General features: G+C 39.5%; 1 protein-coding gene across 1 annotated transcript; it reads right to left on the reverse strand.

The window, feature by feature from the left end:
- Positions 1-2,867: 2,867 nt before the first annotated feature.
- On the reverse strand, positions 2,868-17,519 carry LOC108434426 (solute carrier family 2, facilitated glucose transporter member 1-like). Its single transcript, XM_017709539.2, has 10 exons — positions 17,170-17,519; positions 12,572-12,667; positions 7,473-7,633; positions 7,141-7,381; positions 6,613-6,775; positions 6,312-6,499; positions 5,680-5,784; positions 5,348-5,449; positions 4,992-5,195; positions 2,868-4,890 (listed from the first exon to the last, which is right to left on the reverse strand). The coding sequence occupies exons 1-10, from the start codon at positions 17,185-17,187 to the stop codon at positions 4,690-4,692; spliced, it is 1,479 nt and encodes a 492-aa protein (XP_017565028.1). The 5' UTR covers positions 17,188-17,519; the 3' UTR covers positions 2,868-4,689.
- Between the last annotated feature and the right edge of the window lie 5,338 nt (positions 17,520-22,857).

A 22,857-nucleotide genomic window follows, 5' to 3' on the forward strand; every position in this document is an offset into this window, starting at 1 on the left:
AAAAATGGGACTCCTGACAACCATACAATACATGGTAGACCACTAAAACTGTCACTATCAGGTAAACAGTACTAAAAGCTTTCATCTTCAAGAGATCAAAATCATGCCACAGGATTTTCTGTCTATCCATCCACTATGAGAAGATTATTTGTTGCTATGGGTCTGAAAGGATGTGTTGCTGTCAAAAAGCTATGACTAAGTAAAGGAAATAGATAAAAAGGAGAAAATTTGGAAATCAAAGGGGCTGCTGATGTTTTCCACCACAGAGCCCAGGCCTCAACTTCACTGACTATGTTTGGGATTTGTTATTGGATTGTGAGGAGCAGAAAATGCAAGCAACTTCTGAAACTGAACTTTGGAGGAATAAAAAATCTTTGAGTGAAAAAATATTTAAATAAAAACTGAAAACAAGTTTTTGTGTTTCGGTGTTGAGGTTTCTGTGTAATTTTCTATAACATATAGTACATGTATATTTTGCATAGGAAATGCATGGAAAAAGATATAACTGTACACTACAAAGTGTACCAACAAGGTGGTATTTCCAATAAAGTGGTCGTTAAGTGTTAAATGACTTTATGATGCTTTGTACATGCATCATCAGCAAAATCTTTCCTCCTCAAAGATGCCACAGCAGAATGTTTAAGTCTCATCTTCTTCTGTCTATCTTCCAACAGTCTTTAATTACAGAGATATAATGCTGATGAAGCCTTCTTCAAGAGTGACAATCTCTCTGGAGTTCTTGCCTTGGAAAGTGCTGGATGGAGCAGTGAAGGGCAGTCCAGTGGGTGGGGAGAGCCACCTCTCAGTGATCTAGGTCAAGTTGTCTTCAGATGAACCACTCTCAGTATAACTGAGTAAGAGGGAGCAAATTTAATTAGAGGCCTGGGAAGATAAGCCTCACCACACCTCTCTGCTTGGCTCATTATACACACAACACCACTCATTTCATGGCCAGCTCTGGCCCAGAGCACATACATAATCAGAGGCTTTTTTATGTGCCAATATTTTGCTTAAAAGAATTAGGAAAATATATACATTTTATGTAATGCAACTATTATGCTGATGAATCAAATGAAGTGTTGGGAGTCCCAACTGCCCAGTATGAAAGCATGTGAGATTAAAAGATAGATAGATAGAAAGCAATTAATAATCTTTTCAGGAGGGATCTCTGCATGATCACTCATGTAAACCAATGGGTTTGAGCTTTTTTCTTTTCTCAGTTTAGCTTATACGTGCTATGCAAATACCCCAGATTCAGCAGTTGCTGTTTGCATGCTGAGCACAGCATCTACTGAAATTAGTTTTTGATACAATCAGGAAAATATCACTGAATATCAAAGAAAACTACCATATGGTCTACTCATGCATTCATTGCTCCATCTCCTAGGGAATTAAAAAGAAAAACAAACAATATTACATGCATTCATTCAGATGCTATGAATAAATGTGAAGACAGCTGAAGTGAAAACCCGTCAGCCCTCTCTAATCACTTGCAATTTTTCACTCTCTGTCAAAAGCGCAAGACACCAGATGACATTCTGATAATGATAGTCATTACACAGCTGGCTCTGACTGTCATGTTGGGACGATGGCAGTAGCAACCAACTGGCTTTCAGAAGTGGCACTGGACAGAACTTTCTGCGCATCCACATTAGCCAGGCAACTGAGCAAAGAAAGTTCTGGAGAAAAAGACTAAATGTATTCCTCCCTTGTATTTAGTCACACAAAAAAGGAAAGGACAAAAGCGGCATGGACAGTGACATTGCATTTTTCTTCTTTTTAGTCTGTCCACTTCAAATCCGGCTTTGATCTTTTGAGGTCTAGCAGGGATCAAGAGCACCAGAGCTTTTCATCTGGATGAACTCCTGCTACAGAGGGATCAGTCCTTCAGAAAGTAATTTACCATCAGCTGGTGTGATTCAGACCGGTGCTCTTTTATAATAGACATGTTCACAGACATGTAGTAAAGCATACATGCAGTAGTTAGGGGTACATCATTACTTTCACTCTGAACCCTTTGTCCAGTCAGTGATGGTTGATGGGGCTAAGCTGAGGGGCAGAGGAGAGATAAAATGAAAGAGATTTATAGATAGATAGATAGATAGATAGATAGATAGATAGATAGATAGATAGATAGATAGATAGATAGATAGATAGATGGAAAGGTGGAGATAGAGACACAGACAGAGAGAGGCAAACAGACATACAGATAGATAGATAGATAGATAGATAGATAGATAGATAGATAGATAGATAGATAGATAGATAGATAGATAGATAGATAGAAACTTTGTTTTCCTTAGTGAGGTTGTTCTTTCCATAGATTTAATTTTATTTCAACTTTGCATATACTGTACATTTTTTACTTTTTACTACTGTTTTTAGAGTTATTCTTATATTTTCTTTTTTTATTCTCTTAAGATTATATTTTGTGAATGGAGGAACAGCAAAGTAAGAATTTCATTGTACAGTGCAACTGCCTGTTCTGCTGTGCACATGACAATAAAACTCTTGAATCTTGAATCTACATTCAGGCAAATACATATGACAACATACGGTCTTGCAACATATTATAGCATGTTACAACAGCATATATATAAGTCTGCGCTCGCTGCTTTCTGCCAGGCATGTCTACCCCAGGGAACAGGATTCCCTACGAGAGCTGGAGAAAGTCAGAGTTGAACTATGTGATATTACATTTAACAGTGTGTAATAGCATTCCATTGTGATGATAGGGAGGCTGTACATTGCGGTGATGTAAATATGCTGTGATTAGACACAGGTATAGATGAGAGCAATGCTGCCTCCTTTTGGTGAGAGATATGGCTGTTGTGTGTGTTTTTAAATTAAAATGACTGCAAACACTGTTAACCCCCACGAAGCCCCTGCAAAGCAGATATTTATTCTTGACTTATAACAGCATAAATAGATTTTATGTGCAGTTCCTTAAGAATCATAACCAAAGCAAAACAGCACAGCTCAGTTGTCCCCTGTTTGTACATTTTGTTTTATTAACTTTGCTTGTGATTACCAAAGGACAAGTTACAAAAATAACGAGCTGTCAGGACAGTGGTGTATCTTGGCACATTGCTTAACCTTTAATACCTCTGCTGCCGTTTCTTCAAAATACTTTGCAAATATTAATAGCATTTTTTGTATGGAACTACTTGATAATAATAACACAGTAATAACAACGTTATCTCTGATTGTTGTGTTCTAACAGTACTAGATATTTGATGTTTTGTACATTTTAACATTCTGGCCCCACATTCACTATGTTAAAGCAGTCGTTACATAAATGTCTTTGAGACAAATTGTGCTACAAATGTGAAAACAATAGTGTCAAATGTACATACATGCATACACCTTGACTCTCACACACACTCACACACACCATATGCACTTTCACTCCAAACATATCAAATACATGGTTGAACTCAACACGTATGGAAACATATCGCGCACATTGGTAATGCCTATTGATGTGCAATAAATAAACAAGGTTGTCACTGCAAGAAACTATTGGTATGAAAAATTTCATAAATTAGGTGGGTGTGTGGTTCTGAATACACAAATCTGGAATACAATAAAGAATGCGTGAGACCACAGTGAAATATAAAGTGGGCAAAATAAGGTTGGTCCTCAGTCTCTGACTCTTCCTAATCAAGAACCAAAATAAGCGATTGCTTGCATTTATTATGCCAGCGGTCCTGCAGCAAATATAGACAGCTTTAAAAAACATATGTAGACTAGTAGCTTTTATAACCTGTCACTTAACCTGTGATTTTTCAAGCAACAGTGTAAAACCCTGTTTAGAAAACAAACCCAATACAACTCCAATTCAGACAGTGCATGAGCTAAAATCAATAAACATAATGGGATTCATAATAACCTGAAGATTGGGTGCATAACAAATTCAGGCTCAGTGTTCTAGAGGTTGGAGCTCCACTTCAGAGAAATAAATAAATGTGCCAGTTCTGTTGGTTGAGTAGAAAAATTATCCATAGCGCTATTTATATTCAGTAGTACTGCTATTTATAAAAGTATAAATAAAAGTTCAGACCTTATTTCAGTGGAAAGGTAAATAAAGGAGAGTGTGATCTAGCAGTGGGACTACAGCCTACATGATATGCTTATTTTCAACAGGGAAGTGCTAATTACAGTGGTAATACCACTGTTAAGGGCAAGATCATAACAAGAGTAGGGGTGCACTTTACAGTTCAATTCAGTCTCTTGAACAGTCAAATATTTTGGCTAATTATTATTAGCAAATGTTCTTTAAAAACACCAAAAAGCCAGAGGCGACAAAGACAGTAACATTGGTTTTTTGCTTTACCCAAAGCTCAGATTTTGCAGATATGATGCACATAGGCTGGTGTGCCCAGCACATCCACATATGTGTACAATGCCTCCCAACTGATTGTGCACCCCTACACAGGAGACCAGTAGTGGAGCAAAAATACCTCTCAAAAAAAAATTAAGAGAATACTTCACAAATAAGTATGTAGGTATAAAAACAAATTGAAGTCAGTCGCAGGCTTCCTATCTTGCTGACTCAGCTGATGGACTCCCCCTGCTGGAGAGACATGCATCTATCGTTGCCCTAAACTCTACAGTATCTTCTCTGGGACTTTATGGCCACCCACTGGGTGTAGTCTATAAAAGCAGAGTGAGAATAATGTGCTGGACTCAGAGCTGAGAATCTGCACCCAGTGCATTGAGCTCATCTGGGGCATACTTCTCCGCTCCAGAGCTTGCGTTCTGCCGGAAACCTGCTGAGATTTCATCAAATGTCCGGCCCTTGGTCTCAGGCACCTTGAAGTAGGTGAAGATGAAGAAAATAAGCAGCAACACAGTGAAGATGATGAAGACGTATGGGCCTGTCAGTTGCTGAGAGGAAGAAACACAAGAGAACAAAAACAATTGTAAGGTTGAATACAACTGATGTAAGACTGTAAAATAAAAAGTACATAATGCCTTGATCTCCATACCTCTACATACTGGAAGCACATTCCTACTATAAAGTTAGCAGTCCAGTTGGAGAAACCGGCCACAGCGAAAGCAGAGGGTCGTGGACCTTGACTGAACAGCTCAGCCACGATGAACCACGGGATGGGACCTGGCCCAATCTCAAAGAATGCCACAAAAACAAAGATGGCCACAATACTGACGTATGAAAGGTCTGGGTATTTTTCCTAGAAAGGATTGCAACAATAACAATGAGCATTTAATATATTGCATGTTCATTTTGATTGTTTACTTTGATTTTCTTCTCTATAATACCTTTAAAAGTTGTTTTAAAATTAGAAAAACAAGCAATGATGGAAAAAATTCAGTATGCACTCACGGTCAGTGCCATGGCAACGGTCATGACCACAGCAGACACAGCCATTCCCATCAGCCCAGTAAGGTGCAGAGATCTTCGTCCTGCTCGTTCAACCACAAAGAGCTGCAGAAGAGAGACATTGCATTAGCTAAGCCAAAGAGGAGTAAAGGGGTCATAAATTACATGAAAATAAAAAGTATGCTACATTTGTTAGTGATGCCCACTAAACATGTACAGTCAATTTAGGAGAAGTTTTTAGGAAAAGGTTCTTAGCAACATTTGGACTATGAAAATGTCTGAATTGGAAGTTATCAGAGCTGCTGTTAACACCACCAAAAATAAAGAAAGCTTACCGATACTATGGTAAACACCGTGTTCACAACCCCAGTACCAATGGTAGCATACACAGGATATGCCACCCCTGCTTTTGTAAATATACTTGTAGAATAGTAGAAAACCTGCAACACAGTAAAAAGTGGATTAAAGGAGCTCCTGAATACTATAAAGATTGTACAAGTTATGCTGCAAATATCTTGGCAAATGAAAGCATCTTGGATTTATTCATTAAAGATCGGTCTAAGAATATTTTAAGATTATTCAAGTTATTTCTAGATTTTTTCATTTGCTTTAAGTCCTTTTATCTAGAGAAAATGTCTTATTGTAATGGCAGATCATTTCAGTACACAATGCATGTAATTTTGCTGGTTTCAAGAAATAATGCTTGAAACAAGTATACATATCTGCCAACAGAAAAAGAGGATTTGAAACAGGCACAAAAATGGCTAGATACTATATAAGTTAAGTAATGTTATAAAGCTCTTACAACATCTCAAAATTAGCAATATTAGATACTGTAGATTGACTACATTTAATATGATTTCACTTGTGTATATGAATATTGGATTATATTTATTATTACGTAAGAGTCATCACCTTTCTAAGGTCACCCACAAAACCGAACTTACAGAGAGACATGCAAACTCACAGCATTGATGCCAGAGAACTGTTGGGACAGCTGCAGCATGATGGCGATGATGAGGGGCTGACGGTAGAGTGGAGAGCGGAAGAGTTCGACGATGGTCACCTTCTTCTCCCTCATCATCTGCCGGCTTTCTTCTTTCATCTCCTGGATGTCTTCTCCCACATCTTCTGTGCCCCGCAGCTTCTTCAGAACTACGAGAACAATTCCACAGTTACACAGAACCTTCAGGTTCATGTCTAAAACTGCACAGAGCACATCTTTAAGAACAGAGTTACTGAGACTGATATTGGAACAAGCCTCTCACCACTCTTGGCTTTGTTCTCTTCATTCTGATTGATTAGCAGGAAGCGAGGGCTTTCAGGACAGAAAGGCAGCATGGCACACTGAATCAAAGCTGGGATGAAGGTGAAGCCAAGCAGGAAAGGCCACATTGTAGCATTGCCCATGATGGAGTCAATGCCAAAGATCTGCAAGACGAGGCAGATACAATAAAACAGCTCAGCCATAGAAACCAACAAAACAATAGCAAGTGCTTAATCAGTGCAGCATATTGTTGCTCTCATGTTAAAGTCTTGTAACTACATTTGGTTTTTTTTTTGTTGTTTTTGTTTTGTTTTTTTACATCATTTGAAAACTCCAGGTAGACTTTACATTGTGGGACCAATGGACCAATGGAAATGATCCAAAACTACTTTTACAATCTTAATTTAATCTGTTTATTTATTTATTTATTTGCTTCTCCTTCAAAGTTACTTCTTTGGAGATGTTTTGTTATGACAACAGACAATATTTCCTAACACTGAAGTGTTTCACGATAAGTTCTCCTCATTACCTGTGCCATCAGGATGCCTATGACAATTCCCAGTTGATGCAGAGTGCCCAGTGCCCCGCGCAGAGACGTTGGGGCAATTTCGCCAACATACATAGGCACAAAGCCTGTGGACAGGCCTGAATAAAGACCTACAACCAGCCGACCAAGGATCAACATCTCCCATGATGCTGCCAGCTTTGAGAAGCCCATTAAAGCAGCTGCTATGAAGGCCAAGACATTAGCAATAAGCATTGAGTTCTTCCTGCAGAGAGAAGAAAGTTGAACACTGAGCATCAGAAAACCAGAATGTGCATTGAATCCATTAGGCCTGTAGGAAGTCTCTGAAATATTACCTGCCCAGGCGATTGACAAACAGCCCTACAGAGAAGGAGCCGAAAATGCCTCCCACAGAGAACATGGAAACCGATACAGCCCAGAGTGTGGTGAGGGTGTTTTCATGTATTTTTTCATTATAACGTTCATACCATGTCTTATTGATGAACTCTTCAATGGTCTATAAGAAAAAAAAAACATAAAATGTAAAAAATATAAAAGAGAAGATCAATTATTTATCAGCTAATGATAATAATAGATGCAAGTATTATTAAAGTATAATACTTCTTAACTTGCTGGTTAGTTTTCACACAATGGGACATTCTGGGCTAAAACTAGAGTAAGTTATTTGCTGTGTTGAGTAAAAATCTATAGCACAGCATTATATCCCTCAACCTCATGGATTTGCCAGGAGATTTCCATGTTTCATATTTTATCAATAGTCCGCAGCGTGCACTGTGCAAACGTTGGCAATCCCTGTGGTGCCAACCAGTCCTGATTGCTAACCAAGTCACTGATTCATAGGCTAATAAATACAACCAGGCTAGGTTTAGTGTAACTCTTACGTCAGGTGTCCAACAAAATTACAAAGAAAACATTGATTCAATCTTTATTCAGCAAAAAATGTAGCCAAAGGAAAGAGAAGAAAAACCAAAATGATGTAAGACAACTTAATAGTTAGCTACCTAAACTTTAGCGTTTAGCTTTTTTGTCATTTGACTAGTTCATGTTCTGTGTAATAATGATTTGAAGACTTACTACTACAGTTGCATGGCTACTATAAGATATTGGCTTCCTGGCAGGAACATAAGCTATCTGCCTTACTTCCTTGGCTTTTCAACAGGAAAATATAACCGAAGATATATAGCGATGGTCATTTTTTTCCTTTTCGAGTGAGTAAAGTCTGGATGGCATCATCTCCAGGCTCCTTAAGTCCTGCGCAGATCAGCTGTGTGGGATAGTTGAACACATTTTCAACATGACCCTGAAGCTCAGGAAGGCACCACAACTGTGGAAAACATCTTGTGTGTTAATGGTGCCGAAGAAGCAGCAACCATAGGACCTCAGCAGCTACAGGTCAGTGGCACTGACATCACATCTGATGAAGACACTAGAGAGGCTGGTCCTTGTATATCTCCACCCTCTGGTTAGCTCATCTATGGACCCACTCCAGTTTGCCTATCAACCTGGCATTGGAGTGGATGACACTGTCATCTACCTCCTACACAGAGCTCTTTCTCACCTGGAGAAGCCTGGGAGCACTGTAAGAAAGATGTTCTTTGATTTCTCCAGTGCTTTTAACACCATACAGCTTAGGCTCCTGAGAGACAAGCTGGAGAACACAGGAGTGGATCACCACCTATCAAACTGGATTCTGGACTATCTCACCAACCGACCACAGTATGTGAGGACATGGGACAGTGTGTCTGACATGGTGTTCAGCAGCACAGGGGCCCCACAGGGTACAGTCCTGGCACCGTTCCTCTTCAACCTGCAGACTTCATGTACAGCTCACCAAACTGCCATCTACAGATGTTCTCTGTTGACTCTGCAATCAATGGAATCATTACAGATGAGGTCGACAGAGAGTACAGAGAACTGACCCAGGACTTTGTGGACTGGTGTCTGAGGAACCATCTCCTGATCAATACAGGGAAAACCAGAGAGATGGTAGTGGACTTCTGCAGACACAGTCACTTCCCTCCACTAGTGAACATCCAGGGAAGGGACATTGAGAGGGTGGACTCTTATAAGTACCTGGATTTTCATCTTAACAATAGACTGGACTGCTCAGAAAACACAAGTGTACTTTATAGGAAAGGCCAGAGCAGTCTCTACCTGCTCAGCAAACTGAGCTCATTTGGAGTGCATGTGGCACTCCTGAGGAACCTTCTTTGACATTGTTGTGGCATCAGCCATCTTATTTGGAGTGGTCTGCTGGGGCAGCAGCATCTCAACTGCGGACAGGAACAGGGCCAGCTCTGTTCTGGGAAGCCCCCTAGACCCAGTGGAGACAGTGGGAGATGGGAGGATGTTAGCCAGACTAGCATCCATGCTGGAGAACAAGTAAGTAAGTACCCCACAGTAAGAGATGAATTTCATATTTTTCTAGCTATTTTATAGTCAAGGAATTATATCTATGTCTATACTGGACCCACAGTCCTGCATAATGAAACATAATGTCATTCAGATGCTTCTGAGGACCTTGAGCAACTGGATCATTTGTGTTAGATTAGGATTAGAGCAAAATCTTCATGACAAAACTCCAGGTGCAAAGCCAGATGTCTCGTTCAATATCAACCAAAACTTCAACCATGCGCTGAGATTACTGTGTTGAACCAGCAGAGGGAGCAAGACTACACAGCAGGACATAGGGACTGTTGTTAATGTAGTGTTGATAATCATGAATCAGGGTGACACTGACATGCCTATGAAGTGGTCTCATTTTAGTATATATATATATGTATAGGATATCTGAGACTAATATGTGTTTATCAGTGTCAGATTAGAAATTACTTTCATTCAATTTTTTCATTCAAAAAATTGACGTCAGACAGAGGATAAGACAATAAAGGTGACATCAGACTACACAATGGTACCACTGCCTAGACTCTAAACAGAGCTAACATGCTGCCACCATAAGGCCTGAAGGTTTGTCATTTCCTTAACAATCTATCCACTAAAGCCTTATCGCCACAGTAAGATAATTTAGCATAGCTGTGTCTTATAGCTTTCCAGACTGCGACCTTCAATGATAGTTCACAGGTCACAAGAAAGCATTAGGGAGTTTGTCTAGAGTTGCAGTACTGATAATGTAGCATCAGAGGCCTTGAGCTACAGAACTCTTGCCAGCACCTATCCTAAACAAGCTGTTCCTGTACCAGAGAGTGCTTAGACACCCTAAAACAACCCTAATCTTAATCTGCATGTATTTGCAGCGTGGATCTGTGCACGTCTCCTCGGTAGCTCCTTGATTTACGCCATCACCTCTACTCTTTATCTCTTTGCGCCTCTGAAGCCAAATCTCTGCTCTTTAAGAACCTAATGTACACAACTTTCAGATTCAGTGAAGTAACACAGGCTGTGGACTTTAAAGTGTTATTTGTGTGAAAACAACATAATTAACACTTTAATTCTTGAGGCCACATCATTGTTTAGTTTTGAATTAATTTGTAATTTCAAGTGATTCCCCACTGAAAAGTCATTTCAGTGTAGGAGAAAGATTAATGTGAGCTTGTACAACCAACACAACTAAATTATCAATCTTTTTAATTAGCTATTGAATTATTTGGTAACTACTATGAAACAATTATTTAAGTTACAGTAGCCCTGAAACGTATTTGGACAATTTAAAGGTGTGGTGTGTAAGTTTCCAACCAACTGAATACTCCTCCCTTTCCAAGCATGTAGTAGAATCTACGGTGGTCGTCATGTTTTCACTTCATTGACGATGAGAATTCAGCCTCCGTTGCTTTTTCTTCTGCTAAATAACAAGTATGATCCTCCATTTGTCAAAATTTGGGCTCTTAAACTTCTCACAACATGAAAAAGGTTAGCCAGTAACTGGCCGCAACTACTGATTCACTACCACTTCAACATTAAAACTCAAAAGACGCTCTCTAGAGCCAGTGTTTGTTTTGTCCATTCTGGGCTACTGTAAAAGCATGGCGGCATAACATGTTTGCCTCTGTTGGAAGAGGATCTGCTCCCTAAGTAAATATGAAGGGCTCATTCTAAGCTAATAAAAACACAAGTATTCGTAGTTACATGTGATGATACACTAATGAAAATATGTTTTTGTGTATTTCATTTCTGCTAATAGATCCCCTAAATCTTACACACTGCACATTTAACCACTGGTAAACTTTGTTTGAGGTTACATTGGTTATTTCATAAAATGTTTAACAAAACATTGGTTTCAGAAAAAAAAAAACACTTAGCACAACATCAGACTGACGGTAGACAGTTTGTGTGAAGAACGCTTGGAGGAGGTTTCCAACCAGACTGCATTAAGACTGCTGCAAAGCACACAGATGGGAAAAATCAAATATTGTAGGTCTTTCCTACAGTGGTATTGGAGAGCTTGTCTTCACTGATGGCATCATGAACTCAGAAGTGCATAAGAATTGTTAAACCTCTTAAAATCCCAGCCTTATTACTTATTAACACTTATTATTCAGTAACTACAGGAACTTCAATGCAAACTGGCTGAGCTATTCTTAAGTTATAGAAGTGTGTAATAAAACTTTGGGCTCACCAGCAGGCCCTGGCCATGTAAGGGGTTGAACAATAACGATCTGACATACAGTAGTTGCCTTTTGAAAGAATACTTTTTCAAAAAGAAATCAGAAGGATCTGTTCAGTATAACTGGCACTTGACATTTTGTTTCCTAATACAATGAACTAACATCTTTAATTATGGGACGAGTATCCAAATACTTTTGGGGGCCACTGAATGTAGCTATGACAGTAAGGAATTTAGGTTTGGACCCATATGTGGGCTCTTGCAGTTTAAAGAAAAACATGTTAAATAGCGAATACACAACTATGATTTGCCCATTTCTACACTACTGTCTCAGTCATATTCCAGCTGTTGTAAGTTATAAATCAGTCTATATAATATCAGAAGTCTTTATGTCCTGCATTGGAGCTGGATTTCCATATATGGGGTGGAAAATAGACTTTGAACATAACCTGATAAGGACCTCTAGTGGGTGTAGTGTTTGTCTATTATTAGGCCGTGCTCTTCACAAATTAATCTTAGCAGGAAAAACAGGAAGGCGCATGAGCTTGTCGTACACAAACTACAGGGATATTATGGGGTTATATAGTATATAGCGATTACACATAACAGCATTGAAGTTGCATGGAGTAAGAGATCATCTTTCAAAGACAAGGCTCTTTTCCTTCACTTGTAAACAGCCAAGCCAAGCTCACCCCATTTAGTTCCACCGACACTGGATAGATCCAGATTTTGAATGGTAGAACTGATGATACCTAAACGCCAACTAATGATCTTGACTCTTTCTTCCTCTAAGTCTTTGAAAGAAATCTTGTATTGCAATTCTAAGCCCAGTAGGATGCATCCAGTCTGTAATGTCTGAAGTGCTGCACTCACCTTCTGAGGTGCGTTGATAACACCCGTGTTGTAGCCGAACTGTAAAGAGCCAATGACCGCTGCACCAACAGCGATCATCAATTGCACTGTCACATGCTGCGTAGACACAAAACAGAGAAGGAATCATTTCAGTCTGTTTTTAAGACAAATAACTGCTGATACAAATATAAGATTTTGAACCAGTTTTTTCTTTACTGTGTGCGTCTTGCATCCGTAAACATGAACACACGTGTCTGAACACATATGTACTGGATTAAGTGCAAGTTTAATCCGCTGGCTCAATTTTCATTGGAAACAGTGATGCATAATCCGTGGATTAGCTAGAGTGTGAAAACAGCAATGAGCCAAAAATAAATCCAGAAACAGGTTTATGTTTGTGGAATGTGTTTTTGCCAGTCATTGTCATACACATTTGTAAAAATGTATATACTTTCAGACAGTCAGTCTGTCTAGATATTGACTCTTTTCTAAAATAGAAACACTTTTAATTAGACTTTGAATTGTTCACTTTGAGCAGCAGTTATTCCAGGGATTTATAGATCAAATGATTCTTTTCACTCATTTGAGTTATGCTGCCTTAATGTATTAGTACATGCTGTACATACAATCATAAGGTTACAGTCAAAATTGGGAACACTCCTGCTAAAATGACGTTTTCTTGATTTTCTAAGTCCTCTACAGAGAATACACCTAAATATGGCGTTTTATTTATTCATTTATTTTGGGCTTTTTTAGTTTAAAATACTGGAAAAAATAAAATAGAAAAATAGAAAATACTCCATGACTCTTACACAAGCCATACTGTATGTTTTTTTTAAGCAAATATGTTAAACTCAGCATATAAACAGTAATTGTGCATTAAAATGTGCAGACGTGTTTTTTTATTTTCACTTACAAAATTGTCAAAACATGCAACTTGGCCAGTGGTGCCCAAATTTGCATATGACTGTATTCGTATGAATAACTCAACTCGAGGTTTATAATTGGGTTATTGATCATGCAACCTTGTAATTCATGAACTTTTCATGAACTTCTATAAGTAGTACTTAGCCAGCATGAAACTAATATGTAAGTGACGTAGTTGTGAGACTAAGCCTACATATAGGCACTTGTTTGAAGGTCTGTGTAAGAGCATCTTTTTTGATAAACCGTCAAAGTGAACTGAACAAATCAGCATCCACGGTGTATGTGAGTGTAGTAGGTTGCGTGTGGACAGTAGAAGTAAAACTGCCCACCACACAAGTGTGCAAAATGTTCCAACATCTGCTATGATAATACAAGATAAACAACGGGCACTGAGTTCATTGTTACTGTAAGACAAGGTAGCGTATTATTCCTCAGTGATGCTTGAGGAAGGCTGCTTCTGTTTATGGGGAAGCCCTGTCATTCTCTCAGTGTAATCTAATTACTGGGATCTGAGAGTAGCTGAACTCACACATGCACTGTTTATTCTTACCTCAGTCCACACACACACACACACACACACACAACACTAAGCCTTTACGTAACACATGAAGTACTTCTTTGCAGGTGCATGTTTTGGTGAGGAGGACCTAACAGACACGCATTGGCCTGGACATGCTGGGTGGAATCTTGGGCTGGGATTCTCTATATAAACATGCTGGATCAATTGCCAAAATGTCATAATGGATTTCCGGCACAGTCATTTTTGAATGAAATATTACCCAACATTTCTAACAAAAATAAGAACTGAAAGCGCTGTGAGTCAGCCAAAACATTAAAAACACCTGCTCGTTTCTATATTCATTGCCCATTTTATCAACTTCACATATTAATAGGTGCAATCTGTAGTTCTAGTTACAGACTGTAGTACATCTGTTTCTTGGAATACTTCATTTGGCCCTCTTTCACTCTGTTCTTCATTGGTCAGAACCCCCACGGGACCACCACAGTGCAGATATTATCTGGGTGGTGGATCATTCTCAGCAAAGTATGGAGTTTAAAACCCTGTCCACTTACTGTCTACTCTTTACACACATACCTTGCTGGTGCACCTCGTAAGTGTAAAATCAGAGACAGTAGCTCATCTGTTGTGCACAGTTTGTGCTGGTCATCCTCTAGTCCTTTATCAGTGGTCACAGGACACTGTTGGCTGGATAGTTGTGGTTGCTGGACCACTCATACCAGTGCAATGCACATTAACACACCACCACCAAGTCAGTGTCACTACAGTGCTGAGAATGATCCACCACCCAAATAGTACCTGCTCTGTGGTGGTCCTCTGGGGGTCCTGACCACTGAAGAACACGGTAAAAGGGGTTAACAATTCTAAACAATTCTGGTTATTGTCATGACAGATGTCATAATATTTGATGTCATAACAGCTTATGAATTGGAAGAACTGAAATCAAATCAAATCATGAGGTGCCTGCAATTTGCCACCTCTGTTGTTGTTCATCACAATGTAGGCTAATGTTTAATCAGGATCCTACCAGCTTTCTCTCCATCATCTCAATAAGATCTTTAAACATTGGTACATATTCAAAAGTGGCATTCCTAAAAATACATTTCATAGCACCTTAATTAAATTACATGAAGGTCAGAATGCCGTTGTTCAAGCAATCATACCAAATGACATTCTGCAATAAACCCAACTGATGACGCCTTTCATTAAGAGGCCAAGCACACATGGGCAGGAGCCACAGAGAGATATAAACACAGCACATAAACCCTTCCCAGGATGCAAACAGCATTGGCATCCTACAGCTTAGAGCAGGTTACATCATGGGCCTTTTAATAGGATTGTAATTGGTTTCTGTCCATTGTAAGGCTGCTCGGGGACACGGAGCCTGACAGATAGCTACTGCTATGCCATGCTAACTATGGCTTTACTATTGTCCATGTGCTTTTGTCATGTCCATTTGCTATTGTCATGTTCAGACCTGTCGACCCTTAATCAATCACGCTTAATGCCAAAAAATAATAATCATTATGCAAGTATATCCTCACTGGCTTCAAGCACATAGACCTTTCCCCCTGGTTTAATGGCCAACTTCAATACAATGTGTTTTTCTCAAATGAGTGCATCACCACAATGCTGTATGGGTGGAGACATCAGTGACAGTGTCTGCTGTACAGCTGAAGGAATTAAATTGAATCAGTAAATCTTTTTTCTACTCTTCCAGATTTCATAATGCTCCCTATTCCTTACTCTTCAGGACAGGTCATATGGGATCTTTGGAAAGGCTGGATGTTCTCAAGAGACCTTCTGTGACTCCAAGGCCCTCTTGCCTCTCTGGCAGATATATGTGGCCTTGAAATGATCCATAGCAGCACGTTTCTTTACCTCTTTCCTAAACACTCTAGACCAGCAGCCTCTCCTGACTCTCTTAGGGACACAGTGAACAAAAACATTACATTTCAGGGCTATGGGAGGCAAGAAGCACTTTAAAATTGCACGTAGGCCTAGAGACGAAGAGTATGTCCCGCTTCTGAGTGCTCCCTGAGGACACAACCAGACTGTTCACTGCTTAGTGATTCTGGTACAAAGGTGTGGTGTAAGATTTCAGTCACCTGTGTTCAACTCCAAAGGTTTGGCAGAAAGATGCAAACTAAAGAGTGCGTCGCCTGATATAAGCATTTATATGTATTTTAAGTACAAGCCTACTGTGGTATACTGCTTACTGTGGTATGTGATATAATAAAAGATGTTGGTAAATCCCTGGATCCCTTTACATTTACACACATCTGTCTGGACTCAGTAAACGTTCTAAATCTGACCAGTTTAAAGCGAGCACTGATGTATGAGGGAACAGTGAGGCAATAGTTGCATCTGGGTGACTAAGTCTGCTTATCAGTATTGGTTTAATATCAATGGGTTCGTATAAGAGAGTTTGATTTTCATATACCGTCCCCATCAGAGGGCACATTTCTGTTGTTTATGTAAAACCTAATATAAACTGCTCGTAATGTAAATGCTTCTTAGGTTCCCTTCCTTCTGCTGATAAATATCTTGTAGATTAGATTTTCTTACAACTCGAAATTGTTCAAATATCATGAACGAACAATTAAAAAACAAGCAAACTGACAAATAAGTGCCCCTGGTCAAAGCACGTGTTCAAAGGGAAAGTGAGTTAACATGTCCTCTCCTAAGGACACACTTCTGCACATTTTAATGCACAGTTAAAGTTTGTTTACTGAAGTTAGATTCAAAAAGGGGACAAAAATGTGCCAAAACATTCTGCCACATTCTATATTTTGTTATATTTTTTCCCGTTTGTTAAACTCAGCAAACCAAACGAAACTGCGCACTAAAACAATTTCATTTTTCCTTAAATAAAAATCAACAAAATATACCATTTGACTGCTTAAGATTTTGCATACAACTGGGGACTAACAGCTAAAGTGATGATCTTACAAATGATCTGATGAATGAAACACAATGGAAAATAAGCATATCAGTCTGTTTCGGTGTGTTTTATACCTATTATTTAAGGATCGAGTATCTAATATCTACTATTTGCCACCGTAAGTGTCATGCAGCATTGAATGGAGTATGAATGGACAGGAAAAGGCACAGCAGACGCCTCGTGGAAACTACCTGCGGACTCCTCACAGCGCCTTTACTCTGTTATTACCTGTCTGTTAGACTCCATGCTGTGCAGGTTGGAGGTAAAGACGTGAGGAGGATCCCTTCTTTCTGCTCGTAGAATGGATTAAAATGCCGTTTTAGTCCTTCGTTAAGATCAAATCACATAACAGGGCGGTTCACGGTGAAGGAATAAATGAATGAAGTAATCTTTATCCACAGCTCATCTTCCTCCTGTGAAGCTGGAGTTTGTCTCCTCTAAATGACCAGTGTCCAGTGTGTTGACAGTCCCGCACGGCGCTGTAAGCCGGTTATTATTTCCCCAGCTGCGCTCTGATTGGCTGAGGGAACTGGATTGAGATTGGAGAGCGGCGCGTTTGTGAAAGAGCTGCACGTACTATACGGCGATAACGTGGAGGTGACGCTCACTACTGCCAGTGGCTTTGTTGATTTGCCTTATATGTAGATTTGACAGGCAAAAAAAACCAAGAAGACTAAGTATGACCTAACTCTTTGGAGCTGGAGGTCACTCAGTGATCTGTGTCGTTTTCTATGACTTTAAATGAATACTAATAGTTTTGTGCTTCAGCTGTTTCTGTGTAAAGCCCTGTGGAAAGTGCTCTATAAATAAATCTGTCAGGTTTGAAACAGGCAGTATAGATCCATAATGTGGATCCATATAATTTGATTGATGTGTAGGCCACAGTAGAAGCTGGTTAGAAGCAGGTCGATTCACTTCGTCAGGAATAGGTTCAGCCTGGGCAAATGATAATGGCATGATCCTGAAAGGTTAACAGAGCTTGCTAAAGATTCTTAATCAGTGCACTAGTAAAGATTGAGCCAGGCTTAGAAAGATCTATCTATTAACCCTTTCACCTCCAAGGATCTGTGGACAGGCCCATTCCTCGCTAGCAAGACTGCATGACCTTTGCAGGGTGTCATGGTAGTTATAGAATAATTAATAGTAGTTACTGTATATTAGGCTTCAAGTCTAATAAGAGTAATATGTTGTTGTCGGAACAAAACCTCGTATCTCCAAATTGGTAGCTTTACAGGAGAAGGAAAAAACATACATTGCTTTCAATGTATGTCAATGGAACCAGACTTTTTATCAGGTTTTTGCCCATTTATTTTGGTCCATCCTTCATGAAATTTATACAGAATATAAAAGCCAACATGCATTTTCAAATGATGTCAAAAACTGAAAATGGAGATACAAGGTTTTGTTCCGACAACAGCGAAACTGGGAGGTGAGTAAGTCTGGAATTAAGGGGTTAAACACAAATACTCATACTCAAACTCATAAGACATATAAGATGAACTCTAACTTAGATTCTATGTGTTAGCAACGGTTTATCTAAAAGCATCATATTCGATACGCATAATAGAGATCAGCCAGTCTGGAAACTGTGTCTGAGGACCAAAGGGAACAATTAGTACAAACCTACCAATGTTCTAATAGAAAGGTAAAATGCCATCCAGACTGAAGTTTGACGCTGACATCCTTCCGCACGCTCAACATTTCATGTAAACAGCTTTATTAGTAGGTAATTATTTGGTGATAAGATAAGTGGGTCAGTGAGAAGATGTCATTGTCACATTATCCCAGTACTCTGTCCCAGCCTTTGTTCACTGCAGCAGGGGAGAATCCGGCAAAACTGTAAGCAAAAATAAAGGAATAATCGGATCTTTTGTTTGGTCCAGGAAACGACGTACATGCCTTCACCAAACAAAAGAGAGGAAAACCATTTTGTTGACTTTGGTTTCTTATGATCAAATCTGTGTTCTTTGAAGGTCATTATAAACAATAACAAACTGTTATAAATCAAAGACTGGGTGGGTTTGGTGGTTGTCAACAGGTTGGTATTGTTCAATAATTCAAAGAACCCATGTATTTTCAAAAACCGCTCAAATACTAATTTAGTTTATAATCTATGTCTTTTAATATCAAAAACACCTCTTGTCTTGTATTGTTGTTATTTTGTTTGTACAACATTGTTGTGTTGTAACATTTGTTTACTTTCCATTCATATTGTCAAAAAAATCTGCAGGGATATTTTTCCACACCTCCGAAGTTCAGTCTTGCATTTTCTGCTTCTCACAAACCTAGAAATCCCAAACATGTCCAGCGGTGCTGGCGTCTGGACAGTGGACAGTTCATTGTTCTTAGAACACCAGCAGCTTCTTTGTTTAATTGCAGATTTTCTTCTTTTTTGTCTGTTTCCTTTTCTCTGTAGGATCTTATTGACAGCTACACATCCTTTCAGACCCACAGTGTTGAGTTGTCTTTTGACAGTGGAGGCATGGACGCATTAAGAACTCACTTATAAGAACTTCAGCTGAAGTCCACAGAGCCAAACAGTTCAGTTACACACTCACAAATCTGCTGCATTTTGAGCTTTAATGTTGAGACAGAAATTAAGTTTTAGGAAGCAAGACCTGAATCAAGAGTAGAGCTTGATTTTCTCCTATCTCTCAAAGATGGACACTTTAAGAGTTGTTTATCTGATGGAGACAGCTTTGGTGGTCTACATGTTTTTGCACAGTTGTTAATTGTCCTGTTTTATCTGCATCTTAATTTCTTAATTAATACATTTTTACTTATTTCCCTTCCTAATGCAAGTGGATTATCCTCTAATGTTCTCAGAAACATCTCCAGAAAGTTCAATATGATGACTGCTTGACTGGCATGGTGCAGTATTTCAAATGTTCCAGCAGTACATTGTCTTGCTCAGGGCTCAAAAGCCTAGAGAACAATAGGTGGTGGTAAAGGGTAAAATCAACAGAGCAATTTACTGTTGTGTTGTTCAAGCTCCATAAATATTACATATTTTTCCTGGAACTGAATAAATATGTAGTAACACAATGACGACATAATGATGTCTATTATACTTCTATTTAGTTTTTTTGATCAATTGTTTTTTTAATATATGTTTTATTCAAAATAAGTAATTAATCTTTATGGCCTAATCTTTATGCAAAATAAAACTCTGTTGATGAACTACCATTGAAAACCATGTTGGTGAACTGCCATTGTTTAACCAGCCTACAGCTCCTAGTGAGCGGTTTCTATCTCAGATCATTGTGGAGAAGGATAAAGCTGAAAACAGGAGCTATTTGCAGTCCAAAACTAGTTAATCTCAAGAGAAATTAACAACTTTTCAACAACTCCAGACAGCAAAGCTACAAGTAACAAACCTTCAAATCAGAAAAGCTGTTTGTGACTTTTTGTCTGGACACCTCTTTCTGAAAGCACCCACTATTTTTAAAACTTATCAATAGTAACTCCACTGACGCAGGGTCAACGACACTGAGCAGGCGTGAAATGAAAAGGTCATGTTCTGTTTTAAGCGCAGGCTAAAAGCTAGCACCACAAACAGAGTTGCTAATGCTACTGGATCCCTTATTGTTCTCCGTGGCAGGGTCCACTGGAGCAGCATCAAAATAAAACAGTCAGTCTTTGAGAAGACAAGTACAAGCACATGCTAATGCACCACACATATCAGTGCACCGCTCAATGCACTGCCATGACTTTGACCAGTGAAGGGTGAGCGTGTGTAAAGACATGACAGGCATCTGCCTGGTCATGTAACCTCAGCCACCGTCCTCTGAAACGTGCTTGCCTGCACTCACACTGACTCATCTTGGCATGAGTGAAAGCTCAGCCTCAACTCAGCTCTGCTGGGATGGAGTGCTGGATGTGGTGTAATGGGATGCAGCATATGGGCATAGATGGACTTAGGAGTAATTAGCATCCCTCAAACCACTTATATAGCACCTTCTGAGAGCTAATCGTTTTAAAATATACACCAATGAGCAATTAACGTCTTAAACCCTGAAAAGGAACCTATACAGTAGCTACAGAGTAATTTATAGTAAATCATCAATAGAAAGGTTCTAATGTAGTCATTGGCTTGGACACTTTCTTCAGGATTCTCTTTCCAGTTCTAGGAAAAACTGTTAATCAGTACAGGGGCTTACACTATATGAAGGTTCTTTAAACTTTAAAAAAAAAAGGCTTTTCATACTTGTGCACTTAAAAAATGTTTCGTTAACGATCCATCTGTTAAAAGGTTCTTTAGGGAAGTGGTTCCTTTGGTGCAGGGCTCGGCAACCCAAATGTTTAGAACAGCCATTTCGTCCTTTAAACAGAAACCAAACCACCTTCGGAGCCACAACATTTCATGTCCATTTTGGCGTCTTGGCTGTAAATATGTCTATGCGCTAATGTGCTAGTATAGGCTAAAATATATATATATATATATATATATAGTGAAAACGCAGAATTACATTGCTCTGTTTTAAGCTGTAGCCACTTTCCTCGCATTTCTGACAGAAAACTCTTTCTAAAAAGCGAAATAATTTATGTGAAAAATGTCTCAGTTTTCTACTTTGTACGAGGCTGAATTCAGGTCCTCGTTTTCCAGCTTCTTGCTCGAATTTTCCCGTTCCACCTTAAATGTTGCCTGAGGCGCCAGAATGCAACTGCAGCAGCATTTAAGGGGGAACGGGAGAATTAAGGGAGAGCAAGAAGCTGGCGAATGAGAAGACTTTTTAGCGTGTAACAGTTTCTCGTTGCAGATTAAACATATCAGTAAACCACCTGAGTGCTCATAAACCCAAATAAGTCCATTCATCTCCAAATTATCGGTGTTTGTCTTAAATATTCCTCCTTGCCGTTCCATTAGCTACTAGCTAGGCGACAGTGTCGTATGTGTTGCTATGCAACCAGCAATCTGTGAGCCAACCTTCAGGGTGAAAGGGTGAATTAGCGGTTATATGCTAAATAAAATTAAGACCATTTGATGTTAAACTGTGTTAGAATGACCTGCAGAGCTTGGTTTTACTGCAGAGGACGGTCAGTTAATCAGAGCATTCCCTGATCTATGACATCGCCTAAACCGTTAAGAGTGTAGTTACTTAAAGGGGAGTTCCACCATTTTTCAAATTTTCCCCTTATTTAGTCTTTGAAATGCAAACAAATTCATTCAGAGCGTTTAGATATGAAATGATACTGTAGAGAAACTTACTGACTCACATTGCTTTACAGTGGTGACGATAGGAACTAGGGATTGGAGTATTTACAGTGCATATATTGGCATTTTAAGGGCGGCACGGTGGCGTGGTGGGTAGCGCTGTCGCCTCACAGCGAGGAGGGCCGGCCGGGCGGCCAGGGTCCTCTCTGTGTGGAGTTTGCATGTTCTCCCCGTGTCTGCGTGGGTTTCCTCCGGGTTCTCCGGTTTCCTCCCACAGTCCAAAGACATGCAGTCAGGCCAATTGGACATGCTAAATTGCCCCTAGGTGTGAGTGTGTGAGTGACTGTCTGTCTGCCCTGCGATGGACTGGCGACCTGTCCAGGGTGTATCCTGCCTTTCGCCCGAAGACTGCTCCAGCATCCCCCCGCGACCCTGACGGAGAAGCGGCTTAGAAAATGGATGGATGGATGGATGGATGGATGGATGCATGGATGGATGGATGGATGTTGGCATTTTTTATTTTCTACCCAGAATAACAAATTGACCTAGATTTTTATATATGGTGGGAAAATAACTTTATCCGAATTTTTTTTCTTTAGGCCATCTTGTGCCTTACGTGCACATCTCTGGCATGAATGATATACATTTTAGCCATACTTTTTTTGCAATATTATGGAAAAAAACAATGTCTCATGTTATGGGTTTTTGTGAGGTAGGTTTTAGGAGTATTGAATTATTTGGACCTCTGGTCCCCATCACCA

This window comes from Pygocentrus nattereri, chromosome 9 (assembly GCF_015220715.1).
Source record: "Pygocentrus nattereri isolate fPygNat1 chromosome 9, fPygNat1.pri, whole genome shotgun sequence".
NCBI lineage: Eukaryota > Metazoa > Chordata > Actinopteri > Characiformes > Serrasalmidae > Pygocentrus > Pygocentrus nattereri.

Bases quoted from the DNA above. Each gene is read 5' to 3' on its own strand.
- LOC108434426 (XM_017709539.2), bottom strand. The intron at 6,500-6,612 runs GTGAGAGGCTTG...TTGTTCTCGTAG, and splicing joins AGAGAACAAAGCCAAGAGTG to TTCTGAAGAAGCTGCGGGGC. The intron at 5,450-5,679 runs GTAAGCTTTCTT...TCTCTTCTGCAG, and splicing joins CGGTGTTTACCATAGTATCG to CTCTTTGTGGTTGAACGAGC.